Source organism: Manis javanica, chromosome 1 (genome assembly GCF_040802235.1).
Source record: "Manis javanica isolate MJ-LG chromosome 1, MJ_LKY, whole genome shotgun sequence".
NCBI classification, from domain to species: Eukaryota; Metazoa; Chordata; class Mammalia; order Pholidota; family Manidae; genus Manis; species Manis javanica.
The window spans coordinates 100671777-100698899 of NC_133156.1; the positions used below are offsets into that span (position 1 = coordinate 100671777).

The window sequence follows — 27123 nt, forward strand, 5'->3', positions numbered from 1 at the left end:
TTAAGAAAATGTAATATTTTTATCCATTAATGTTTGAGAATCTTTTTTTTTTTTTTTTGAGAGGGCATCTCTCATATTGATTAAATGGTTGTTAACAACAATAAAATTCTGTATAGGGGGGGTCAATGCTCAATGCACAATCATTATGTTTGAGAATCTTTTAAAAAATATGTAATGAATCAGATTTATCCCATTATCTGCTTACCAAGGAACCCTATATAAAATGTACCTTCAAAAAATTTTTTTTTGCTTCCTTGACAAACACACAAGGACTTCATTATCCTAACTTTATTTAAATACCTTCAAAGTAACTTTCTTCCTATTTACTACTGATAAGGTTACTGGGAAATGGGCTTGTGAAAGCCTAAACTGATAAAACCTTTCTAGAGGGCTTTCATTCTATAAACACCACATGTCTCCTGTGCTCCAGGCATCATGCTGGGTGCTGGGATATAGCAGTGAACAAAACAGACTCATCGCTAATGTCAAAGGATTTGCAATCTGATGGGAGGAAGCATATCTAAAATGATCAGTCTGATAAAAACTTTAGGGAGCTTGACAAGTATTTATTAGGGGATCTCCATCTAATCAGTGAAGACTTCTTGAGGAAATACATTGATCAGGGATCTGGAAGATTAGTAAGCATAATTGAACAAAAGAGTAGAGTCAGTTGAAAAGTGTTCCAGATAGAATACCAAGGTTAGAGTTCACGAATGGGAGGAAACATTCATGGTATGTTTAGGAAACAAAGAGAAGGCAAATGTGGCTTGAGATTGCAAGGAGGGGACAGAGATGGACATAAAGCTAGAGAAGTGGGAGGGACATGATCCTGACACATGAATGATAATCCTTTGATGTGTTTCACTTCTAGGAATTTATAGTGGAAAAATTTTCAGACAAATGTGCAAGAATATACTGATGTTCATTGCAATTAAATTTATATCAACAAAAGCTTGGTAATAATCTAAGCATTCAACAATAGGGAATTATTTAAATAATATTTTTCTACATTCAGACGAGAATTTGTTAAAGCAATTAAAATGATGCATATTTATCTTTACTGATGTGAAAAGATGTTCAAAATATGTTCTTAATTAAAAGGCAGGATGCAAATAATGTAATATCCCATTTTTGTGAATGTACAAAAATATAGTAACAATTTATTCATTGTATATAAATATGTCATGATTTAGTGACAACAGAGTCAAAGAGAAAGTTACTTGGTTAACCAAGAAATGGGAGAGGATTGAGAAAGAAATGAGGAAAGGCTAAGAGGACAATGTGATAATCTGTTGAATAGAGATTATTGATTATTACAAAGGAGTGAAAACTGCATTGGTAGGCTTTTATAATTTTGATATAAGGTCTCAACCTTGTCAGCTATATCAATATTTTGCAATGGTTTGGGACAATTTTCCTAGCTATTCCTAACTATCTCTATGCTTCCCAATAGGAACACCCTATTAGAGTGAATGGAAAACTCATTATAGTGTGAATAGCCACAGAGGTATTTTATGGACTAGAGGTAAATCTTTAATTCATTCCATGAGCAAAACATGGGCAGCCTCTGACAAAAGATAGGAACAGCTAAAAGTATTTAATATTTATTAAGCAAACAATCCTGATGTGTCTTTGAGAACCATTGTATAAGATGTTCACATAATACTAATAACTATGTCACCTCATCAGATAGTATACATATGATTGGTTTTAGATTTTAGTCATTCAAAAATATCAGCAAGTAACTTTCTTCAGATAATTAACTTCATTTAGATAAAGGTGAATATTTTCAAAAATGTAATCTGTGAAACAAGGTACACAAACTGACAAAAAGTGGTGTTATGGACTGAATGTTTGTGTCCCCCTAAAATTCATGTACTCAGACCTTAACCACCAATGTGATAGTATTAGTAGGTGTGGGCCTTGAGGAGGTAATAAGATTTAGATGAAGTAATGAGGGTGGAGCCCCATGATGGTATTAGTGCCCTTATAAGAAGAGGACAAGACCAGAGCACTCTCTCTCTGCCATATGAGAATATAGCAAGAATGTGGCTGTCTGCAAGTCAGGAAGAGGGCCCTAGCCAGACCAAATCTGCCAGCATCTTGATTTTGGACTTCCCAGCCTCCAAAATTATGAGAGGTAAATGTTTGCTGTTTAAGCTACCCAGTGTATGGCAGTTTGTTATGGAAGCTTGTAACTAATTCATGATTGGTGCTGAGAAGTGGGGTGCCACTATTACATCCCTAAGCATGTGGAAAAGGCACTGGAGCTGGATAACAAGTAGAGGCTGGAAGAATTTTAAGGTGTGTGCTAGAAGAAGCCAACATTGTTGTGAAGGTAATTCTAAAGGCAGTTCTGTGAGAGCTCAGAAGAAATTGTATAGAGAGCTTCCATCTTATAGAATACACAAATGATTGTGAACAGAAGTAGAAATATGGATGATAAAGGCCATTTTGGTGATGTTTCAGCCAGAAACAAGGAATATGTTACTCGACAATGGAGAAAAGGTGGTCCTTGTTATAAAGTGGCAAAGAACTTGGCTGAATTATGTTCATATTCTGTGTTCTTGTGAATGATGAAATTGGTTAGTTAGCTGGGGAGATTTCCAAGCAAAGTGTTGAAGGAGTTGATTGGTTCCTCCTGACTGCTTTTAATCAGAAAAGAGAAATGAATTGAAAAAGGAATTGTAAAGCAAAAAGGAGCTTGAATTTATGGATTTGGAAAATTCTCAGCCTGTCCATATTGCAGAAATGAGGGAGAGAATACTAAGGGTATGGCACCTGAAAAGGAGATTAGAGTGGATATGAACTACAGATATAATCAGCCATCTCAACAAAGCCAACAATAGAATGAGATTGTAGCAGAAGAAATATTGCCAGTGAGGGCTAAAGGAAACAGAAAATAAATGCCAGTGAGGGCTAAAGGAAACAGAAAATAGGAGGGAATGCAGGAAGTCTGTGAACATGCATTATCCTTCAAGGAAAGGGAAGTAGGACCCCAAAAGCAATTAGGGGTTCACCAGGGCTCCTACTGCCACCCCAGGCCCATGGTATGTGGCCTGAGAGGCAAGACTGCCTTGGTCTCAAAGGATAGGACCGCTGCCCTGCAGAGCTCTATGGGAAGGCCCGCACAGAGAGCAGAGTGGGTGTGCCAAACTGAAGGGGTGGGGTGCTACCTCCCCTGTGGGTCCAAGGACAGAGCATCAAGCCTTAATATTCTCAAGCCTTAAGATCTAATGGTGTTATGGACTTAACTGGCACACAGCACCCATTTCTTCCTTTTGATTTCTCCCCTTTGGAATGGGAACGCCTATCCTATGGCTGTCCCACCATTGTATTTTGGAAATATATAACTTTTCTGGTAATACAGGTTCACAGCTGAGGAGGAATTTTGCCTCAGGATGAATTATACCTAAAGTCTGGCCCTTTCCTGATTTAGATATTTAGTTGAGATTTTGGGCTTTAGAGTTGGGCTGGAATAAGTTAAGACTTTTGGGACCATTGGGATGAAATGAATGTATTTTGTATGCAAGAAGGACATGAATGGTGGGGGTGGGGTGGGGAGTAGGGGTAAAATATTACAGAGGGAATGTTTGTTTCTTCCCCCAAATTCCAACACTGAAGTCCAATACCCAGTGTGCTGGTGTGTTGGTATTTGGAGGTAGGCCCTTTGGAAGATAATTAGGTTTAGATGAGGTCATAGTGATGGACCTCTCATGATGGGATTAGCGCCCTTACAAAAAGATGAAGAGACGCCAGAGCTTGCTTTCTATTGATGAGCAGGGACCAGCGAAAGGCCGCATGAGCACATAAGGAGAAGGTGGCTGTCCATAACCTAGGAAGCAGGCTGTCTCTAGACACCAAATCTGTTGGCACCTGGATCTTGGACTTCCCATTCACCAGAACTGTAACAAATAAATGTCTGTTGTTTAAACTACTCAGTCTACAGTATTCTTAGCTCAAACTATAACAAGTAGTCTATAATCTTCTCATTTATCATAAAGAGTGGGTAAAATAATTTTTTTTCTCCATTATTATATTATAGTTGTCTTTATAATTTAAGTGAATTTTACAGTGCTGGTGCCTCTGCATGTAAAGAAAACAGAGAAGTGCTGTGTCACTGTCACTTGGCTTTTGCCACCACAGCCATGAGAACTAAATTGTGTAGTACAGCACCTTGATCATTCTGTTTGAAACTAAGTCTGTGACTCAGTGTTAAACAAACGAGACTCAATTTAGGTTTTGATTCATCCCATTTTCAAAACTAAATCATTGAAGGAACCTTCTTTGCGTGAGTGTTCTTATACATAAGACTGGAATGTAGTTTTTAGAAAAGATCATAAGAACCCATCCAGGTATCTCATCCTTGTGATGTAGTGTTTTATTTTGCAGACTTTAAAATGGAACTTAATCGCATGTTTTGGTCAGTTTCTTCTGATAGCCAGGCCTAGCCAAAAATGAATAGGAGATGAAGGAGTTAAAAGTATCCACAGCAAAAAGCATACCACTGTTACATTAACAGACATTCAACCAAGCCCTCTGGCTTTGATCTTTCTCAATCTTACCTCGTGAATTTAGGGTAAAGGACTCATAATGTATGCATTCATCTTCTTATCCAAAAACAAAATCATATCCTTTAGGCATCCAGCTTTATGTAGATTCCCTAAGATCACATTTCTTAGTTCTTTTTCATCTGCCCTGAGGCCTTTGTCATTCTTCAGTGAAAATAAACAAAACAAGTCCCACAGTGATAACGTGTTTTATTTCTAACCATATTCAGAATCCAGAGAACCTTTTCTAATCATTTCATCTTCTCTGTCACTTCCTGGGACTCCAGTGTACTTCTTAGCCTGGCCTATAGTTCAAGCAAAGGCCTAAGTTTAGGGACTCCTGCCCCATGTGGCTGGGTCAGGACTTAGTGGAGATTGATTTGTTTCAAGAATGTCAAGAGCAGGCAATTTCAGTTTCTCCTTTCTTCAATTTGTATGACAGCAAGAAAAGTCCTAAAAGCACACCAGTGAGATCTTTGGGAATGAAGCAAGAGTCCTTGCATTATTTTTCTTTCTGATTTTTCCTGAGGTGGCTCAGGGTTGGGTGAAAATAAGGCAGAACTTTAATATGGCACAGAAAGGTTGGTAGGATAGTCAGTGTGATGCAAGGTAAAAAGGAGAAAGGAGAAAGGCAAAAGGTGCAGCGTAAAGTTTGTGAGGATTATTATGGCATAATGTTGAAAATGATGTTTAAAGGTAAAATGTGAGAAGACATATATATAAAGGAACTGAAATAAGCTGGTTCATGCTTGGCATAATTAAACGTGGTTTAATCATAACTTGAATAGGATAACTTCTCAAGATTCTCTTCATTTGTAGAAATACGGAACTGAGCAAAGAGAAGAGTTTATAGGAAAGAAAGAATCAGAAATTTATACACGAAAACCAAGGAAAAACAGTAATGAAAAAATGGGTGGAATAAGAAATAACACAAAGGAAATTTCAAAAGAGAAAACATGAGAGAACACTAAGTTTATAAAAAATATGGAAGTAATTAAAGCAATTTAAAATTTTAATATCTCAAATGATCACCTTGAACTTAGCTGAACATTTTGTTATGTACGAGTACCACAATGTTGAGTAAGTACATGCATTTAAGGTATGGGAAAATATTTGTGTCAATCATTTCTGTAGTGAAGTGGAAATTCAGTACAGTTGAGGAAGTTTACCTTGAATAGAAACTTAGGTTTCTTAGATTTTATCATTCCCACTTTTGTTATAAATACAATTTAATTCTGTTATGTAATTCACAGGTAATTCTGTATAATGCTTTTAATCCATGGCTGAAGTCTGCCTTCCCCTTACTTTATAAACATAGCTTAAGGAAGAGAAATCTTTCAGAAGTATGTACAATGGTGGATATAACCATATATAAATTATTTTTCTTATGCCATATCACCTCTTCTTTCCATCAATCAGGAATTTTTATTGTTTCAAACTGACCTAAGTTAATATCATCAGGCAAACTCAGGGTTTGGTGAGTGAGTATTGCCAGTAGTTATAATGAAGGGAAGTTTAGATCAAATTCCATTAAGCATACAAATGTTTATTAAACAAACAAGCAGGTACAAAATACTCTATACTCCTTGTCTTATAGGCTTCATTGCATTTCAGCTGCTATTTAGGGGCTCTGACAACACTTTGCATAAAAAATGCACTCAGCAGGTACAGGAACATATTTTAGGGACAGAAATCTGTTATCCAGAACTCTTGTCATATAGCACCATGATCCTCCAGACCAATGAATGGACACATAAGACAAATCTCAGCTGCTTCACCTAAGTGTACAGCCTACAAAGTTTGCTGGATTCTTGTATTCATGCAAAGTGGGGCAGTGCCTCTGAAATATTTTAGCTAATCTATAGATCTGGAACACCACAGGTTTCTTCATTGAAAAACAAATGTTTCAATATTTTCAGTATTTATTAGCTAACTGTTATTGCTTTTGTTGATTATCACAGACAGGCACAATTGAAACACTTTCTGATTAAGTACAGAAATGTGTATAATAAAGTAAAAATCATTAATTCTCCCTAGTCTCCCACCTCTTCCTTAGACACCCATTGTTAACCTCCTAGATTTTTATGTGTATACAAAATCAATTTGTATATACACTCATATAAACATATTTTTTAAAAATGTCCTGCTATGTGAGCTATTTTCTATGTTTCTTTTGCCTATAGGACAGAACAAGTCTGGTTTGGCATTCAAGGTACTTAATAATCTGTCTCCCCAACAACAGCTCTCTACATTTATTTTCTGATATTTTAGCCTTATACATTTAATATTCCAGCCTCTCTGGACTTCTCATAGTTCTCTGCTGTGCTATGCCCTTTCCAGACACTGTTCCTTTGATTTAGTCTGTTCTCTCCCTGGAATGCCTTTACTTTTCTGTTTTATCTGGCTAAATCTTTGAAATCTATTTCAGATGTTATGTCCTATATGAATCTGTTCCTAGTTTTCTTTTGTGGAATCATTCCTTCTTCTGTACCACCTTAGCATTTTGTATGTAACTTCGCTATGGCAATGATCTTCATTATAATAACTAACAAATATTGGCTCTACTATGTATAAGTTTAATTTTTTACATTTATTTAATTATATTTCCACATTATTTTGTAACTTATCCGCTTATATGCCTTTTCCCAAGTAGATAATAACTTATTTATCCATCTTTAGATCTAATATTTGGCACTGTACCTGGGCATATGATAGATGCTCAGCAAATCCATGTATGAAAGAATGAATATAAATAAATTGCTCTTCAGTACTTGTTATAAAAGGTAATGCATAGATCAGAATTGCTCTCTGTGAATATAGAATAGAAAAGATTACAGTATTAATTGAATGCAAAAGCCATGAGGAAATGGCATGTCTTTTCCCTTTAGAATGAATATCTTATGGAGAATTCTATAGCTATGCTGGATGATTGGGGAAAGCTAAGAAAATAAAAATACAGTTATCTTAGTCTAAGGTGCTTTAGCTTGTATTATTTGCTGATAGGCTTTAGCCTTTATATAAATATTTGGATAGTTGTGACAGAATGAAATAGTATTCATCATGAGTGTAACATGAAAGTATAGGCAAAATGAGAGCAATGAGAAGAGAAAGGACTGCTATGCGGTGGGAATATAAATTGGGGTGTTTTTTTTTGCATATTTTGCATTCTTTGCCTATTTTAAAGTTGATGTCTAAAATACTTTTTATCATAAGTGAAAGTAGCTATGGAGGCTATAGTTTAAAACATTACATATTGTATATATGCCTTAATAAGTAACATATACTTTAAATAAATTTTGTCAAAACATTGGAGTTGCCTATTTCACTGAATCTTGAAAAATGTTCACCATATAATCTGATTGTCTAAATCAGTCCTCATTGCCAGACTACTTAGCTAAGTGAGACTTAATGTCTGTCAATAAGAAGCCTGAGTTCATTTTTTAGATCAAATGAACATGCTAATTCACTCCATGACAACCATCTCACTTCTGAATTCTAACTGAGTAGATATATAGGTTAATTTATATATAGTCAGACTGGCAGAAAGACAGAGTTGCCATAGTGAAATAAGCATCCTCTCCTTCAGTTTTTCTGGCTTTGCTCGTAAGGGATTATACCCCAGGATTGATGCCTTCTTGAATCATCTCTTTGCACCATCCTCTGGGGAAGTACACCAGTGGGCAATGCGCCACAAGGTTTGGGATAGGTGAGGGGTATGCTCTCTTTATAAAGTAGAAACAGGGCTATTGTGGAAGGCAAAAGAGGGCAGGAAAACTAGTGGCTTGCAAATGCATTCTCAGATCAGTTTTAGGAAAGAACACATGTGGAAGGTGAGGATTTCGGAAATAGGTTCCATTTAAACATTTGTATCTGCATTGTCCATAAAAAGTTTTTGTTTACGTTTTCTTGAAGACTGTTGGTATGACTTGGGTCTATGTAACATCATAGACATTATACACTAGGATAACAACATAAACTGATCATGACCCGCAGAATATATTTTCTAGTGCTTTGGCAAATACACTAAGTACTCTCTTTATATCTTATGTTGGAGAGTGTATGATTGCAGATACTGTAGTCTCATGGTTTGCCAATTACAAGAAAAGAAAGGGGATGAGAATATGAATGGTCAGAAGAGAAAGGTATGCAAGAGAGGAAAAAATCCCTTTCCTCAATGTTAAGTGAAGAAGATGAAGAGTTTGAAATTCTGAAAAGAGGCAAAGCAAATCTCCAGTGATTTTAATGAGTTCAACAACACAGTGGTATACTGGTTGACATTTGTTTCTTGAAAATGCATTTTGATCTAATGAACGAGAATGGAATTAATTACTAACTCTTTCCCCAGTAATAGGGACTAGCCATTATTTATATACAATAAAAGAGAAATTTTACAACTTGGATTTTCCTGTAGTTTGTGAAATTTTATTTTTTACCTAAAAAACTTTTCATTTCTTGCATAAAAGACATAAGAATATTTGGTCTTTTAAAATTTATTTTTTATACTCACTTTAGAAACTGAATAATTTTGGTTTTAGAGAGTGGTTTACAAGGACAGTATAAAAATGCTTAAAATAAATGTTCACTTCAATATTGGTTTAGTTTTCTAAATGTACTATATTTTAAAATATGCAACATCACTTCATAGAACCCATCTTTCGTATTGAGTTATGATGCAGTACAGCATTAGAATAGTCTGACCAACATTAGGAAAGCTTACTATTGAGCTGTTTGTTTAGCTGTTTATAAAATCACTTATAAATATTTATATGTTAGTCATGCTTAATGGCTGGTATACAACTAGGAAAACTATGTGATATGTGTGATATCAATTTTATTCCTGTTTCTGTATTGCACAATTTTTTTTTAAACAAGAGCCTGTGTTAGAGTTGAAGGAAACCTAAATAGTGCTTTTGGTTCAGAAGTGTAAAATACTGTCTGTGGCTATAAGAAGAAAATATTCCAGCAAGTTCAAAAGTGATTGAGAATAAAAAGCCACCCGTTTTGCTTTTTGTACAAGCAGTAGCAAGCTTCAGACAAGCTAGTCAGCTTCAAAATAGTATGGTAGATGGTTTTATGGAACTCGCAATTACAAAAATCCACTTTGACCTTTCTTTCTTACTGGCAGGTGTCCCATTGGCTTGCAGCCAGAGGCTGTGAGTGTGGTGCAGCCGGTGTCTCCCCGAGTGCTGAGAATGCCGGCACGCCAGCCGGCTGCTAGTAATTGCATTCATTGTGGTCTGACAACCAGATCTCCAAGAAAGAAATGTGATGAATATATGAACATTTCTTACAAATTTAATCAGATTACAAATTTTATCTCTTTTTTTTTCTCCTCTATAGGTATGATATCTGCACTTATAAAAATAAGCCCTGTGGAACACTAGGTAAGTTTTTTTTAAAAGGAAGGATAGTTCAGATTGTTGGTCCAACGGCTTTACTTTTTATTAACTTAGTCATTTTCCTTTCTGGAACATCTGAATTTACTCCTATAAATGGCTAAACGTGACCTTGGTAGATATGTCACTAGGAAACAAACAGAATGATGATTAAAAATAACTTAAAAGATGTTTCAAAATAATGAAAACATCAAACAATCAAAAGTTACCACTCAATTTCTTATAATCTATCTCAGTATTTTCCAAAGAGACCAAGGGGTTTGAGAGCAGATTAAAGCAACCAGCATCTTCAAATTTCAGGCTAGGAAAAAGAAAGGGAAAAAATGGGGGATACTTCAAGGAGCGGCATTAAGAACTATACTTCTTTTGTTGCAATTCGGTGGAAAGGGATATCTCCATTAATTATTATTGGAAATTTTTAGTAACTGAAAAGAGGAAAGCAATTTGATAAAATACTGTAGTCAGCAGCAGAAAGGACAAAATTATCTTTCTTATGCTTTACAAATATATTTTCTTAAAGCATTTCTGCAGTCTAGAATTTAAAAAATTATTTTGTTGTAGACCATAACTTCATGCAGGTTTAAAGTTACCTGCTAATGCAAAGGGTAGCTTCAAATAGACTAAATTATTAAGCAATTAGAGTTATTTTAAGAAACAGGAGACTTTTTTTCTATAATTGTTTTAGTGTCATAGAGACTTTTTACAGACTTAGAAGTTAAGCAACTGAAGATGAATTCTCTAGTTTCTGTATTACAAGTTTCAATTTTTTTATCTGTAAAGAAATAATTACGGAATCTATTCCCATGTACCTCATAAAAATTTGGGGAAGACCACATTAAAGTAAAGGTTGGAGAAAGGTGTAACCCAATTTCCTGGGGAGTTCAGCGAATTTATCTCTTCAGAGATTAAAATTTCTTGATTTTACCTGCCTTTTCAGTCTTCTCTTACCCCATTTCCCTCAGGATTTAAGGCTACAGAAGAAATCCCAATCAGTAAATGATCAGTATTATGGTGGAGAAGTTTGCTAGTTAAAAAACATAATGCAAAAAGAGCTATCTTTGCTGAGAGATCTGATTTCTAAGATTTTCTTCGTAGTGTTTTAGGTTAACATGACCAACGTAGTCCAATGGAAGGGATCCTGAACTGGAACTCACAGCTGGCACTGTGCATTCATTGCCTTTTACAGTTTACTTAGCGCTTTGTTCCTCGATTTTCTTATCTATGAAATAGGAGTAAGCTGCCCTTATTTCAGGGATATTGTTAAAATCATTGAAGGAAGAAAATATAAAGGTATTAAGTAAAGAAGTACTATAAAACATGAACTGGTTGTATTATGTAATATAGAAATTATCTATACTGTTTAACTGACCCTCTGTTATTTTTCAAAATCTATAAGCATTTACTAAGTGCTTAATCAATTTTAGGTAAACTAGACACTAAGCCTCAAAGAAGGTACAAGCTAGAGCTTATAGTTTTCTAGTATATGTGTATATTTTGAGGAAATATATATGTGTGTATATACACACACATGTATATATCTTTACATATTCTAATCTGCTTCTTGAGGTATACTGAGATATGTAATTCATCGGGACATTAGTAATAACACTGCCTAATATTTTGTTGTCATTTTTGCAAAGTAGATTTGGTTTATATTCCTACCCTACCTCTCCTTTTATTCTTTTTCAAGATAATGTGTCACAATTTTGATAGTTTATTAATTTCTAGAATCAAAACAGTAATACTAGGGCATATGTCAGTGTATTTTCAAGCTCATTACAAATTATTTTTCAAATTATAAACCATTATAAACTGTCTTTTATACTATCTCTTTTAATGAAACCTGAATGAACTGCATATATATATGCATGTATCCACCTTCATATATGGAAAATATATTATCAGTACAGAATTGGGAAGGTTTTTTTTTTGAGTGGTCATCCTGGTAACTTTCATGTTGGTTTTTATGCTGATTCTTGTATATTTTCTTGCTGAGTACCTCTGATGACCACCTGTAACATGGCTAAGTAGATTTAAGGGTGCAAACTGTAGCCATCAAACTGAGGAAATCTAAATGACCCAAGTAGTAATCAAACCCCTGTTAATATAACCACATGTAAGAACTTTGACACATTCAAATATATTAGCATCTAAATTATTCTTTTATTTTAGTTAAGGTTTACCTTATGTTTTCAACAAGTAATAATTTCCCAAATTCGTTTTCTTAAGTTGTTCTTTTAATGGCACTAACGATTTTATATCAGATAAAGAGGTAAATCTGTGTACAAGTACACCTTGGGTTGTTATTGACAATTCTCAATTAAAAATACAGCCACAGGGCACATGGCAAGCAACAACAATAACAATCAACAAAAAGCTCATCCAAGGAATATTATGTTTTGGGAAGTTATAAGAAATGTCAATTTAAGAATAATTACTTACAGTAATTTTTTTAAATGAAATTTCATAAAGCTCAAAACAAAAACAGTATTCAAGGGCTTTGTTCTTTTCATATCCTAAACCATATAAACCCAATAGCTTTTTAAAGCCAGATAACATATTGCAAACCTTTTTTGTATTCTTCTTCTCTTTGTCTCTCAGTGGAGTTTGGAACTAACATTTATTAAATATTTTTTATTAACCAAAAAAATTTCGGTCACCTTGTCCCAATTAGTCCATCTTTTCACTTCCCAAGATCCAAAGTTGCTTCAGGTCCCAAGACTTCTAAGTGACTGGAAGGGCAGCATAGCACTAGCATTTATAACTCTGTGAAACAGAAATCAGAGCCCCTTCCCCAGCTCTTGTGCCTTCCACAGAAAACAGCAGGAAAAGCAAACAATTAGCAAACCCAGCACTGACCTCAACTCTGTTTTAGTGTGGTTATTGTGTTGATATTTTAAATTAAAAGATACAGAGAAATAATTTCTAGAGCTTCCTTATCAGTGAAAATATGAATTGAATAGCTTTTACTGTTCTAAATTAGTGCAACTAGGAAATTGTACCTAGAACAGAACATGGATTATTGCACTAAATAAGTATTCATTGAATTGGATTGAAATCACTTTTGGTGGAAGACAACTATTAATATTTGGGTGATGATAGTAGACTACTAACATATACTACTGCTTTTCCTTCAACTTCTGTATAACTTTTGTCCGTATATGTGTTAAGTAAGACCTGGCATCTATTTCTTTCTAACATATGACATTTTATCTTTCACACAAAGTTCTATTTTCTAAGCACTATTTTAAAGTTATGTTCTATGTCTCAGAGCATGATATACATTTGGAAGTAAATATTAAAGCTTTTGCATACTAAAATTCTCAAGGGAAGAATACCTCGAGTAACGTAACATTTCACTAGAATCAGCGAATTAACACCATAGATTTTTATTAGTAAAACTGCAATGCCTTGAGGGGGGATGGGAGGAAGGATAACTATGCTGATGTGTGAATGACTTTCCTCTCATTAAAATACTTCAAGAAATTGTTGCATCACTATCAGAGCTAATTTCAGAAAAGTTTTGAAAATGTGAAACTGTCCCATCAACAGTTTTTTTCCTCTTTTGAATCACTCATTTAAAAAATGTCATTTTAAAAAACCACTTGGGATTCCCTTTTTTTGGTAACTAAAAAGTTGCTTGTATATTTTTATGAACCCACTAAACTTAAACAGATCTCTTTAGAAAAATAATGTGGACATATTTTGCTTTCTACAGCCTGAAGAATGTTAAAATAGAAATGCTTTCTTGAATTCCCTCTTCTGGCTCAAGTTACTAGGTGGTCCCAAGTTACCAGAAGTAAAATTTATAAATCTAACCCCTAGTCTAGACATTTTCCAGCACTGACTGCAGTTCAAAAAATATTAATGTCTAGCCGGCAAAGTGAAACTCCCCCCAGTGATTTTGCAAATGACTAGAAAGTTAACCTTTTGCCAACTGCTCCTTCTGTGCATGGAGGTTATTAAAAAGAATCCAGGCATTTATAAGTATGGACTTTTTAAGACTGAAACACCTTGGCTTGACCCTTTGTGTCTCCTTCTGTTTATTCAGGCTTGGCCTCTGTGGCTGGAATGTGTGAGCCTGAGAGGAGCTGCAGCATTAATGAAGACATTGGCCTGGGTTCAGCTTTTACCATTGCACATGAGATTGGTCACAAGTGAGTGAGTTTAAGAAAATCAAAATAAATTTCAGAACTCCGCTCTTCTGAGCAACTCAAAACTACTGTGTGGAGTGCCTGGGCGCCACCATATTTTACTGCCTTTTTGTCTGATTCCAATAGAGAATGTTATCGTTTGGTGTATTGGAGTAAATCATCCTAAGAACTGGAGATTTGTTAAATAATCTTTTTGATTTAATGGCTAGAATCCCCAGAGTGGTAAATGCACCAAACTTAAGTTTTGTTGCATGCATTTGAAATAATTTAGCTTTAGCATGGTCTACTCAACACCTGGCTCCTTGATGTCAAATTGTTTAAATTATCTTTCTTTTCCTCAAGTGACAATGCCTATGTATTTTTAAATCATCATTGACACCATTACCATAAAATGCACTTTGAGTTGTCACTCTTCCAACAGCTGTGGGCATACTTTTCCCAGGCATAAAGTTTGTGCAGCCATTGCTGCATGACTTGTATTTTCAGGTGTACTTATCTACCACTGGAAAAAAACTGATGTTACGAGAGTACTGAGATATCATCCTCACTCCTTTGTAAGAGGATCTGGAGTTTTTATATTTGTTTTAAGTAAATTGTGTCAAAAGCTGTCCTATGCACCCCCATCCCCACCTGACATAGCAATAAAACCTTTTCTTTATTTCAAACAGGTAATAGTACATGTAAAAACCTCCTCATGTGGATGGAGAGAAGTTTGAAAACTTTAAAAGGGTAGTCAAACATTTTTAACTAAAACAAGCAGCCTGTTTGCAAGAACTTTTGACATTTGTATTATTTAAATTTTACAGTCTGCATTTTCAGTAGAGAAATGGATGGGGGAAAAGAACAAATATAAAAATAATGTTTATTATATACTTGCCTCAGAGGTCATTCCTGAGATAAATCTGTAGTTCAGCTTTTTTTCCCCCCCTTCAAACTGGAGAGTAAAATTGGGTCAGTCTGTTGCATTATTCTGAAAACTGTAATTAAAATTTTACCAGATTAGTATTGATTTATGTGTAAATTCAAGTAACCAGCAAATTTCAACCCTGACTTGATTCAGGCATAGGGAAAAGTTAGTATTACACTTTTAATGAAGTCCTAAAAATATTGGCATTCTAGTTTCCACTGCAATAAACAGCAGGGGAACAAAAGAGAAAAGCCCTCTTAAGCAGTCAGTTTATCTTTCAATGCACTTAAAAATCTGGCTCATTAATGACTGTCATAATCTTATGCAACCAGACTGAATTTAATAGGTTCTGTTAGATTCAATTAAGTTGAAAGGTTAGGACAAATAACACACAGTGGATGAATAATGCGTGTATGACAGCACTGTTACCTCATGCAGTCACAAGTTAGTCAGTGTCAACATATGCATCATACATCCCATTCTTGTATGTGCTTAAATGGCTGAGGTGAGAATTTATCTCTTTTTGTATCTTTCATTAAAATTCTAACTGAGATACTCTCGGGATTCCTAAACATTTTTGTTGTTGTTGGCCTTATGGGTAATTCCTTTTAATTCTTCTTAAGATGGATGGTTTGAACCTGATGTAGAAGAATTGTCAAAGAGAAGTAGTACATAGCTTTTAAGATTTAGGTACCTTGGAGTAACTTTATTTCACAGCTAATTCTTGCTTGATATTGTGAATGTTAAAAATGTGGGGAAGGGAATCCACAAAATGCTTTATATTGAGAGCCAGAAGAAATGCTTCCATTCAAAAATGTTATCTGATAGGCTAAAAATCAGCTTTCTTGTCTTGCCCAGTTGATTACTTTTCCCCAGACAACTAGGTGGGTTGTGTTTAACATACTATCTTTTTCAATATGTCAGGTTGCTATTTGGTCAGTTAGGGAAAATCTGTTTCATGGTTGAAGATCCCTTTACTTGCCTTTAAGATCTTAAGGTTTAGCCTTAAGGAACTTAGCAAGTCAACTCTGGCACAAACTAATGTCATCATTAAAGTACTGTATTCTCTGTTCTTCCTGAAACAAAGCAATAGCCATGGTAAATCATCAAATACATCTTCAGATAAAGTCTACTGAACTTTTGTCACTTGCATTGTTTGGTAGGATGGATGTTAAGCGATATGATGATATGTGTAGATTCATCACAGTGAAGAATATTTGAGTGTGAATTACTGAGAAGTGCCGTACTGGGTTACTAGACTGTGTGGATATTGTCTACTTTTCTTCAAATTGTATACAATACGGTTTTGCACTCAGTGTATGGTTGTCTAAGAATATAACATCCATTTTAAACAGCTATAGGATGACTTTTTTCTTTCTTTTTTAAAAAAATTCATATAGTACTTTATTTTGTTTATTTATTTATTTTTTGAGAGGGCATCTCTCATATTTATTGATCAAATGGCTGTTAACAACAATAAAATTCTGTATGTATAGGGGACTCAATGCACAATCATTAATCAACCCCAAGCCTAGTTCTCAACAGTCTCCAATCTTCTGAAGCATAACAAACACGTTCTTACATGGTGAACAAGTTCTTACACAGTGAATAAGTTCTTACATGGTGAACAGTGCAAGGGCAGTCATCACAGAAACTTCCTGTTTTGATCACACATAATGAACTATAAACAATAAGGTCAAATATGAATATTCGTTTGATTTTTATACTTGATTTATATGTGAATCTCACATTTCTCCCTTATTATTATTGTTATTATTATTATTATTTTTAATAAAATGCTGAAGTAGTAGGTAGATGCAAGATAAAGGTAGAAAACATTGTTTAGTGCTGTAAAAAAAGGGGCAAATGTAGATGATCAGGTGTGTGCCTAAAGACTAAGTATTAATCCAAGCTAGACAAGGGCAACAAAACATAGGGTGACTTTTTTATTTGGTTAGTTGGGGGTGGCCACTTTTATTTCTCTCCATGCCTCTGTGAAAACAAGAAATTAGTTTCCTTGTCAAATGAAAAATTTGAGGTTTATGCTATATTTAAATGACTTATCTAGCTTTAATGTAGGCTATAAGCCAAAGACACTTAATGAAACCTTATTAGAAAAGAATTCTTTGGAAGATTTTTCAGATTAATTATGAAGTTGCTATAGCATCAGAAATTGAAAAAAATTATGATGTTGAAGAAGGGTGGCAAGAATTCAACCCAGATGTCTAGTATATTGAGGCTATCTAATGTGTCTACACTGTACAACAGTAAATAATTTTAAGAAGAGATCTTAAAAATATTTTTTAAGGATGCATATTGAAGTATGCAGAACTCAGTGACAGGATATTTGAGAAAGGGAAAATAGGAGAAAGATAATGCAAGAATAGCAACATCTTGAATTAAATAATCCTGATTATGTGTGCTTGGGAGTTCATTATGGTACTCTCTCTAATATATGTGTGTGATTTTTTTCACAAAAGAGAAGAGTTCCTAATATCATAAATCCTTTAGATTAAATCATAAATTCATTTATTCATTAATAGTGATTGAGTAAACTATAACTCTGACTTTGATAACTTAAAGAAGTGCTAAAAATTGTATTGAAAGCTGCAGGGATTTATCGGTCTTGCTATTGGAAATCAATATCAGTGTTTGATCTTATCAATAGGGATATAGTTCCTATAGAAAACTGGTTATGAATTGTTTTCATGGATATTTTTTAAAAGAGGAAATATGGCAAGACCTCAGCATAAAATTGTACATTAGATTACCTGTGTTAGATTACCCTATTACTGTTTTCTTTACTCTGAACTTCCCTTCTCCTGCTGCAAGTACCTCAATGTCTTTAAATGCTTGATCAGTGTTGTGCTTTAATAATAGAAGGTTCATAATAAACATATGTGCTGAGATATTTGGGACTTTAATGCTTTTCTCTGGTTTTTGTGTTGAAATAATGTTAGCCTTATAAAATGAGTTAAGAAGTATTCTATTTTCTAGAAGGGTTTACTTTCCCATGAGTACATTTTAAAGCATTATTTAGGTGTAATTTACATATAATAAATATGCATCCATTTTGTGTACAGTTTTATGAATTTTGACAAGTATATGTAACTATGTAACTACCACAATCAAGATATCAACATTTCCATTATCTGAAAAAGGCCCTTTATTACACTCAATCTTCACCTTTCTCCTCCTTTCCCTGGCTCAGACAAACACAGATCTACTTTCTATAACTATAGATTAAACTTGTCTTTTCTGTAGTTTCTTTTAAGTGACTTATACAGTGGGCACTCTTTTGTGTGTAGCTTCTTTCCCTTAACACAATAGTTTTGAGATTCATCCATGTTATTGTGTATATCAATACTCTTTTTTTCTTGAATAGTATTTCATATCAAAATAGCACATATCAAATTTTAGTTTTTTTCTCATTTGGGGCTATTATGAGTAGAACTATTATGAACATCCATGTACAAGTATTTGTATGGACATATGCTTTCTCTTGGGTGGTACTGCTCGTAGTATGGTATATGTTTGTTTTACTTATAATAAAAAAACTGCTTTTCAAAGTGGCTATATAACCTTTTGCATTCCCACTAGCAATCTATGAGAGTTGTGATTACTTTAGATCCTTGCTGACATTTTTTATGGTAATCTTTTTTATTTTAGCTATTATAATGCATTTTAGTAGTATCTTGTTTTTATTAGTTGATCATCTAATTTTCTGATAAATAATGATGTTGGTAATGATGAGCATCTTTTCATGTGCTTATTTGTCATTCATTATCTTCTTTGTATACTCCAAGACTTTTCCCATTTTTTAAAAACTGAGGTATTTTCTTACTGAGTTGTAAGAGTTTTCAGTATATTCTGGGTAAAAGTCTTCATAATGTGTATACATAATGTGAATATTTTCTCCAAGTCTGTTGCTTGCCATTCGTTTTTTAATGGTGCTGTGAAAAGCAGAATTTCAAAATTTTGATGCAGTCTAATTAAAAATTTTTTTTGTAAGTTTCATGTGTTTGTGTTTAAAAAAATCTTTGCCTGCTTCAAGATTATGAAAATTTTCCCCTATGTTTTTGTCTAGAAGTTTTACACTTTTAAATTCTTTATTAAAATCTATGATCCATCTTCGATAATTATTTTTTGTATGGTGTGAGGGAGGGGTTAAGCTTCCTTTTTTTCTCATAGGAGTATCCAGTTATCAGCACAATTTGTTTAAAAAAATTGTTTTGCAGTTTTCTTTTAATGTCTTTGTCTAGTTTTGCTACCAAAATAAAGTTAGTTTTTTACATTGAATTAGAAACTATTTTACTTTCTGGAAAAGTTTGTATACATAAGGTTGATGTTATCATTCTTAAATGTTTAATAGAATTCACCAATGAAACCATCTTAGCCCAGAATTTTCACTGTGGGAAGATTATTAATTAATAATGTACCTTTTAAATTAGATATAGGATAACATATTATCTAAATATTTTGACTCTATTTTTTATAATTATGGCCTTCAAAGTATTAGATTATTCCAACTAAATTGTCGTATTATCATACAGTTGTTCATAATATTCTCTTATTGTCTTTTTTAAATGTTTGTAATATAAATAACACCATTCATTTGTGTTATTTGTAATTTGTGTTCCCCTTTTTTCCCAGCTTTATTGAGATATAATTGACATATAACATTATATAAGTTTAAGGTGTACAACGTGATAGTTTGATACACTTATGTACTGCAAAATGATTACCATGATAGGGTTAGTCAACACATCCATCACATCATATAATTACTTATGTGTATGTGTGTGGTGAGAACATTTAAGATCTACTCTCTTAGCAACTTTCAGGTATACAATACAGAACTGTTAACTATAGTCATCATGATTTACATGAGACCTCTAGAATTTATTTATCTTAGGACTGGAAGTTGTGCACTTTGAACAACATCTTCCCATTTCCCCCGCACCCAAGCCCCTGGCAACCACAAATCTACCCTCTGTTTCAATGAGTTTGGTGTTTTAGATTCCACACGTAAGTGGTATGTTTAACATACATCCATATATGTATACATACATGCACATTTTATACATATATAACACACACACACACATATATATATAAAATATGGACACAGGTTGTTTCCATATCTTGGCTATTATGAATAATGCCACATTGAACATTGGGGTACAGTTATCTGTTTGAGATAGTTATTATTTCCTTTGGCTATATATCCAGAAGTGGGCTTTCTGGATCATATGGTAGTTCAATTCTTACTTTTTTGAGGACCCACCACATTGTTTTCCATAGTGGCTGCACCAATTTACATTCCCACCCACAGTGCACAAGGGCTCCCTTTTCTCCACATCCATGCCAGCACCTGTAGTCTCTTTTCTCTTGTCCTTTTTATAATAGCCATTTTAACAGGTGTGGGGTGATATCTCATTTTGCTTTTGATTTTCATTTCTCACATGATTAGTGATGTTGAGCACCATTTCATGTACTCATTGGCCATTATTTGGCTTTTTTGTTTTGCTGTTTAGTTTTATGAGTACCTTATATCTTTTGGACATTAACCCTTTATCAGATGTGTTTTACAAATATCTTCTCCCATTTTTTAGGTTGCCTTTTCATTTTATTCACTGACCATTTCTTTTGCTGCAGAAGTTTTTCAGTTTAATATATTTGCACTTGTTTATTTTGCTTTTGTGACTTATGTTTTGGTGTATATCCAAAAATTCATTTTCAAGATCATCATCAAGGAGCATTTCTCCTATGTTTTCTTCTAAGAGTCTTTCATTTAAGTCTTTAATCCATTTTAAATTAATTCTGGTGAATTGTTAAAATAGGGGTCCAATTTCATTTTTGGTTTGAGAATGTGCAGTTTTACCAACAACATTTATTAAAGAAACCGTCTTCTTCCCATTGTGTGTTCTTGGTTCCCTTTTCAAATATTAGTTGACTGTATATGTGTGGGTTTTTCTCTGGGCTCCCTATTCTGTTCCATTAGTCTATATTTCTATTTTTATGCCAGGACCATACTGTTTTGATTACTTTAGCTTTGTCACATAGTTTGAAACAAGAAAATGTGATGTCTCCAGCTTCATTTTTTCTTTATTGCTGTGGCTATTCAGCGTCTGCTGTGGTTCAACACAAATTTTAGGATTTTTTTCTTTTTTTGCAAAAAATGTCATTGGCATTTTGATATAAAATGTGTCGGATCCTTAGATGGCTATATGGACATTTTAACAATAGTAACTTTTCCTAGCCATGAGCATGGGATATTTTTCCAATTATTTCTGTTTTCTTCTATTTCTTTTATCAATATCTTATAGTTTTTAGTGTACAGATCCTTCACCTTTTTGGTTAAATTTATTCCTAAGTGTTTTATTGTTTTTGTTGCTGTTGTATATGGGATTGTTTTCTTTATTTCTTTTTAGATCATTCATTGTTAGTGCATAGAATACAAATAATTTTTGTATATTGATTTTCTATTCTGCACAAATTACTAAATTTGTCTATTCTAACTATTCTTTTGGTGGGGTCTTTATGATTTTCTACACACAAAATCATGTCATCTGCAAACAGAGATGATTTTACTTCTTCCTTTCTGATTTGAACCTTTTATTTCTCTTTCTTGCCTGTTTGGTCTGGTAGGGACTTCTAATGTTATGTTGAACTGGAGTGATGAGAGTGGAGAGGACACCCTAGACTTGTTCCTGGTCATAGAGAAAAGTTTTCAATTATTCACCATTGTGTACAATGATATAGCTATGAGCGTGTCATATATGAGGTTATGTTGAGGTTTGTTCCTTTACATATCCACTTTGTTTAGAGTTTATATAATGAAGATGTTGAATTTTGTCAAATCCTTTTTCTGCATCTACTAAGGTCATCATAATTTTTATGTTTCATTCTATTAGTAATGCATCACATTCATTAATTTGCATATGTTGAACTATCTTTGCCTCCCAAGAATGAATCCTATATGATGTGTAATCATTTTAATGTTTTGTTGAATTTTATTGGCTAGCATTTGTTCAGAATTTTTACATCTATATTCATCAAGGATATTGGCCTGGAGTTTTCTTTTCTTGTAGTAACTTCATCTGGCTTTGATATCAGGGGTAAATGAGGTTGGGAGTGTTTGTTCCCTCTTCAATTTTTTGGAAAAGTTCAAGGATTGACATTAGTCTAATGTTTGGTAGAAATCACTAGTGAATCCATCTGGTCCTGGAATTTTCTTTTTTGGGGGGTTTTCATTACTGATTCTGTGTACACTTGAGAAGAATGTATTGTGTAGTGTTGAATACAATGATCTGTGTATATCTTTTAGGTCCATTTGGTGTAGAGTATAGTTCAAGTCCAGTGTTTCTTGTTTTTGTGTCTGAGTATTCTACCCATTGTTGAAAGTGGGATATTATAGTCCCAAACAATTATTATATTGCTGTTTATTTCTCCTTTTAGTTCTCTTTGTATTTGCTTTATATATTTTGGTGTTGTAGTATTGGGTGCACAAATATTAACAATGTTAACTTCTCTTGATGAGTAGACTCTTTTTTCATTATATATGACCAACTTTGTCTCTTATTACAGTTTTTGAGTTGAAGTCTATTTTGTCTGGCATAGGTTTAGCTGCCCCTGTTTTCTTTTGGTTTACCTTTGCATGAGATATATCCTTTTTCATCCTTTCACTTTGAGCCTACCTGTTTCCTTAAAGCTGAGGTGAGTCCCTTGTAGGCAATGTATAGTTGAGCCCTTATTTTTTTTATCTGTTTAGCTACTCTGTGTTTTGTGACTGGAGAATTTAATCCATTTACATTTAACATAACCACTGGTAGGTAAGAATTTAGTAAGGCCATCTTATTAATTATTCTCTGGTTGATTTGTAATTCCTTCATTCCTTTCTGCATCTCTTACTCTCTTATTGTCTTCCTTTGTGAAGTGATTTTTTTCTATGATGCTTTGATTTCTTTCTCTTTCATGTATTTATCATAGGTTTTTGCTTTGTGATTACCATGAGTCTTACATAAAACATGTTATAGATACAACAGTCTATTTTAAGGTTATAACAACTTCACTTCTATTGCATATGAAAACTCTATCCTTTTACTCTTCCTCCCCATATTTTATGTTTTAGATGTCACAATTTACCTTTATATATTGTCTGTTAGTGAACAAATTATTGTAGCTATAGTTATCTTTCTAATTATATTGTATTTGTTCTTTAAACTTTATACTAGAATTAAGTGATTAATACCACCATGTTACAATATTGAAATATTCTGAAATTGACTACGTATTTGCCTTAACAGAGTGTTTGCACATTATTTATTAGCATCCTTTCATTTCAACTTGAAGGACTTCTCTAAGCATTTCTTGTTTTGGTTTGAGAAATTCTTGATCTCTCCTTCATTTGTGAAGGACAGCTTTGCCTGGTTAAGTGTTCTTGCTTGGCAGGGTTTGTTTGTTTGTTTAGCGCTTTGAATATAGTTCCATTCTCTTCTGGTTGCAAGGTTTCTGCTGAGAAATATGCTGATAGCTTATGGGGTGCCCCTTGTATGTGAGAATTTTTTCTTTTGTTGCTTTTAACATTTTCTTTTTGTCTTTGATTTTAGGCAGTTTTATTTTAATTTGTGTTAGAGTAGATATTTTTGGGTTGAAACTTTTTGGTTTCATATAAACTTCATGAACTTGGATGCCCAATCCTCTCCCCAAATGTGGGAAGTTCTCAACCATATTTCTTTAAATAAGCTTTCTGCTCTTTTCTCACCTACTTCTCTTGCATAGATAGTGATGCATAGATAGTGTCTTGTAATGGTATTGAACAATTCACATAGGTTTTCTTCACTCCTTTTCATTCTTTATTTTTTGCTCTTCTAATGAGGTAATTTCAATTGACTTACCTTTAAGTTCACTGATTCTTTCCACTGCCTTATTGAGTTTGCTGTTGAAGCTCTCTTTTGTATTCTTTGGTCCAGTCATTATATTATTCAGCTCCAGGATTTCTGTTTGTTTGTTTGTTTGTTTGTTTGTTAATTAATTAATTAATTAATTAATTAATTATTAAGTTATCACTGATATGCACCCTTATGAAGTGTATAAAAACACTGTGAAAACATGAAAAACCTTGTGGTTAATACATTCACCCATATTATCAAGTCCCCCTCATACCCCATTGACATCACTGTCCATCAGCATAGTAAGATGCCACAGAGTCACTGCTAGTCTTCTCTGTGCTACACTGTCTTCCCCATGGTCCCCCCACACCATGTGTACTAATCATAATACCACTCAATCTTCTTCTCTTGCCCTCTCCACCCAGTCTCCCCCACTCCTCCCCTTTGTTAAACACTAGTCCCTTCTTGGAGTCTGTGAGTCTGCTGCTGTTTTGTTCTTTCAGTTTTGCTTTGTTTTTATACTCCATAAATGAGGGAAATCATTTGGTACTTGTCTTCCTCCATCTGGCTTATTTCACTGAGCATTACACCCTCTAGCTCTATCCATATTGTTGCAAATGGTAGGATTTGTTTTCTTCTTATGGCTGAATAATATTCCATTGTGTATATGTACCACATCTTCTTTATCCATTCATCTATGATGGACATTTAGGTTGCTTCCATATCTTAGCTATTGTAAATAGTGCTGCAGTAAACATAAGGATGCATATGTCTTTTTGAATCTCAGATCTTGTTTCTTTTGGGTAAATTCCTAGGAGTGAACTTTCTGGGTCAAATGGTATTTCTATTTTTAGTTTTATGAGGAACCTCCATACTGCTTTCCACAATGGTTGAACTAGTTTCCATTCCCACCAGCAGTGTAGGAGGGTTCCTCTTTCTCCACAACCTCGCCAACATTTGTTGTTGTTTGTCTTTTGCATGTTGGCCATCCTAACTGGTGTGAGGTGATATCTTATTGTGGTTTTAATTTGCATTTCTCTGATAATTAGCAACGTGGAGCATCTTTTCATGTGCTTGTTGGCCATCTGAATTTTTTCTTTGGAGAAGTGTCTGTTCATATCCTCTGCCATTTTTTAATCAGGTTATTTGCTTTATGGGTGTTGAGATGTGTGAATTCTTTATATATTTTGGATGTTAACTCCTGGTCGGATATGTTGTTTATGAACATATTCTCCCATACTGTAGGATGCCTTGTTGTTCTAGTAATAGTGCCCTTTGCTGTACAGAAGCAGAAGCATTTTAGTTTCATTTAGTCCTATTTGTTCACTTTTGCTTTTGTTTCCCTTCCCAAGGAGATGTGTTAAGGGAAAAGTTGCTCATGTTTATATTCAAGACATTTCTGCCCATTTTTTTCTAAGAGTTGTATGGTTTCATGACTTACATTCAGGTCTTTGATCCATTTTGAGTTTACTTTTGTGTATGGAGTTAAACAATAATACAGTTTCATTCTCTTACATATAGCTGTCCATTTTTGCCAACACCAGTTGTTGAAGAGGGTATCATTTCCTCATTGTATATCCATGGCTCCTTTATCATATGTTAATTGAATATATATACTTGGGTTTGTATCTGGGCTCTCTATTCTATTCCACTGGTCTGTGGGTCTGTTCTTGTGCCAGTACCAAATTGTCTTGATTACTGTGGCTTTGTTGTAGAGCTTGAAGTTGGGGAGCATAATCCCCCCAGCTTTATTCTTTCTTCTCAGGATTGCTTTGGCTATACAAAGTCTTTTGCAGTTCCATATGAGTTTTAGAACTATTTGCTCTACTTCATTGAAAAATGCCATTGGTATTTTGATAGGAATTGCACTGAATCTGTAGATTGCTTTAGGCAGGAGGACCATTTTGACAATATTAATTCTTCCTATCCATGAGCACAAGGTATATTTCTATTCCTTGCTGTCTTCATTAATTTCTCTCATGAGTGTCTTGTAGTTTCCAGGGTATAGGTCTTTCACCTCCTTGGTTAGGTTTTAATTACTAGGTATTTTATTCTTTTTGATGCAATTGTGAATGGAATTGTTTTCCTGATTTCTCTTTCTGGTAATTCATCATTACTATATATAAAAACAACAGATTTCTGTGTATTGATTTTGTATCCTGCAACTTTGCTGAATTCAGATATTAGTTCTAATAGTTTCTAGTAAGAACTCTAGTAAGAATCTAGGGATGGATTCTTTGGGAGTTTTTATGTACAATATCATGTCATCTGCAAACAGTAATAGTTTAACTTCTTCCTTATCAATCTGGATGCCTTTTATTTCTTTCTGTTGTCTGATTGCTGTGGCTAGGACCTCCAGTACTATGTTGAATAAAAGTCAGGATAGTGGGCATCCTTGTCTTGTTTCCAATCTTAAAGGAAAAGCTCACAGCTTCTCGCTGTTAAGTGTGATGTTGGCTGTGGGTTTTTCATATATGGCCTTTATTATGTTGAGGTACTTGCCCTCCATACCCATTTTGTTGAGAGTTTTTATTATGAATGGATGTTGAATTTTGTCAAATGCTTTTTCAGCATCTATGGAGATGCTCATGTGGTTTTTGTCCTTCTTTTTGTTGATGTGGTGTATGATGTTGATGGATTTTTAAATATCGCACCATCCTAGCATCCCTGGAATAAATCCTACTTGATTATGATGGAAGATCTTTTTGATGTATTTTTGAATTTGGTTTCCTAATATATTGTGTATTTTTGCATCTATGTTCATCAGGGATATTGGTCTGTAATTTTCCTTTTTGTGGTGTCTTTGCCTGATTTTGGTATTAGAGTGATGTTGACCTGATAGTATGAGTTTGGAGGTATTCCTTCCTCTTTTATTTTTTTGGAAAACTTTAAGGAGGATGGGTATTAGGTCTTTTCTAAATGTTTGATAAAATTCTTCGATGGAGCCCTCTGGTCCAGGAGTTTTGTTCTTAGGTAGTTTTTCGATTACCTATTCAATTTTGTTGCTGGTAGGTGGTCTATTCAGATTTCCTATTTCTTCCTGGGTCAGTCTTGAAAAGTTGTAGTTTTTTAGAAAGTTTCCCATTTCTTCTAGGTTATCCAGTTTGTTGGCATATAATTTTTCATAGTATTCTCTAATAATTCTTTGTATTTCTGTGGTATCTGTAGTGTTTTTTCCTTGCTCATTTCTGGTTCTGTTTAAATGTGTATACTCTCTTTTTT

At 34.0% G+C, this 27123-nt stretch overlaps 1 protein-coding gene across 2 annotated transcripts in view; it reads left to right on the forward strand.

Moving 5' to 3' along the window:
- Positions 1-27123, forward strand: part of ADAMTS6 (ADAM metallopeptidase with thrombospondin type 1 motif 6) — a 324257-nt gene that overhangs the window by 129059 nt on the left and 168075 nt on the right. For both annotated transcript variants that reach the window (XM_073235705.1, XM_073235710.1), the window contains exons 8-9: positions 9891-9934; positions 13998-14103. In XM_073235705.1, coding sequence (XP_073091806.1) covers positions 9891-9934; positions 13998-14103 — 150 coding nt within the window. The remainder of the gene's footprint in view (positions 1-9890; positions 9935-13997; positions 14104-27123) is intronic.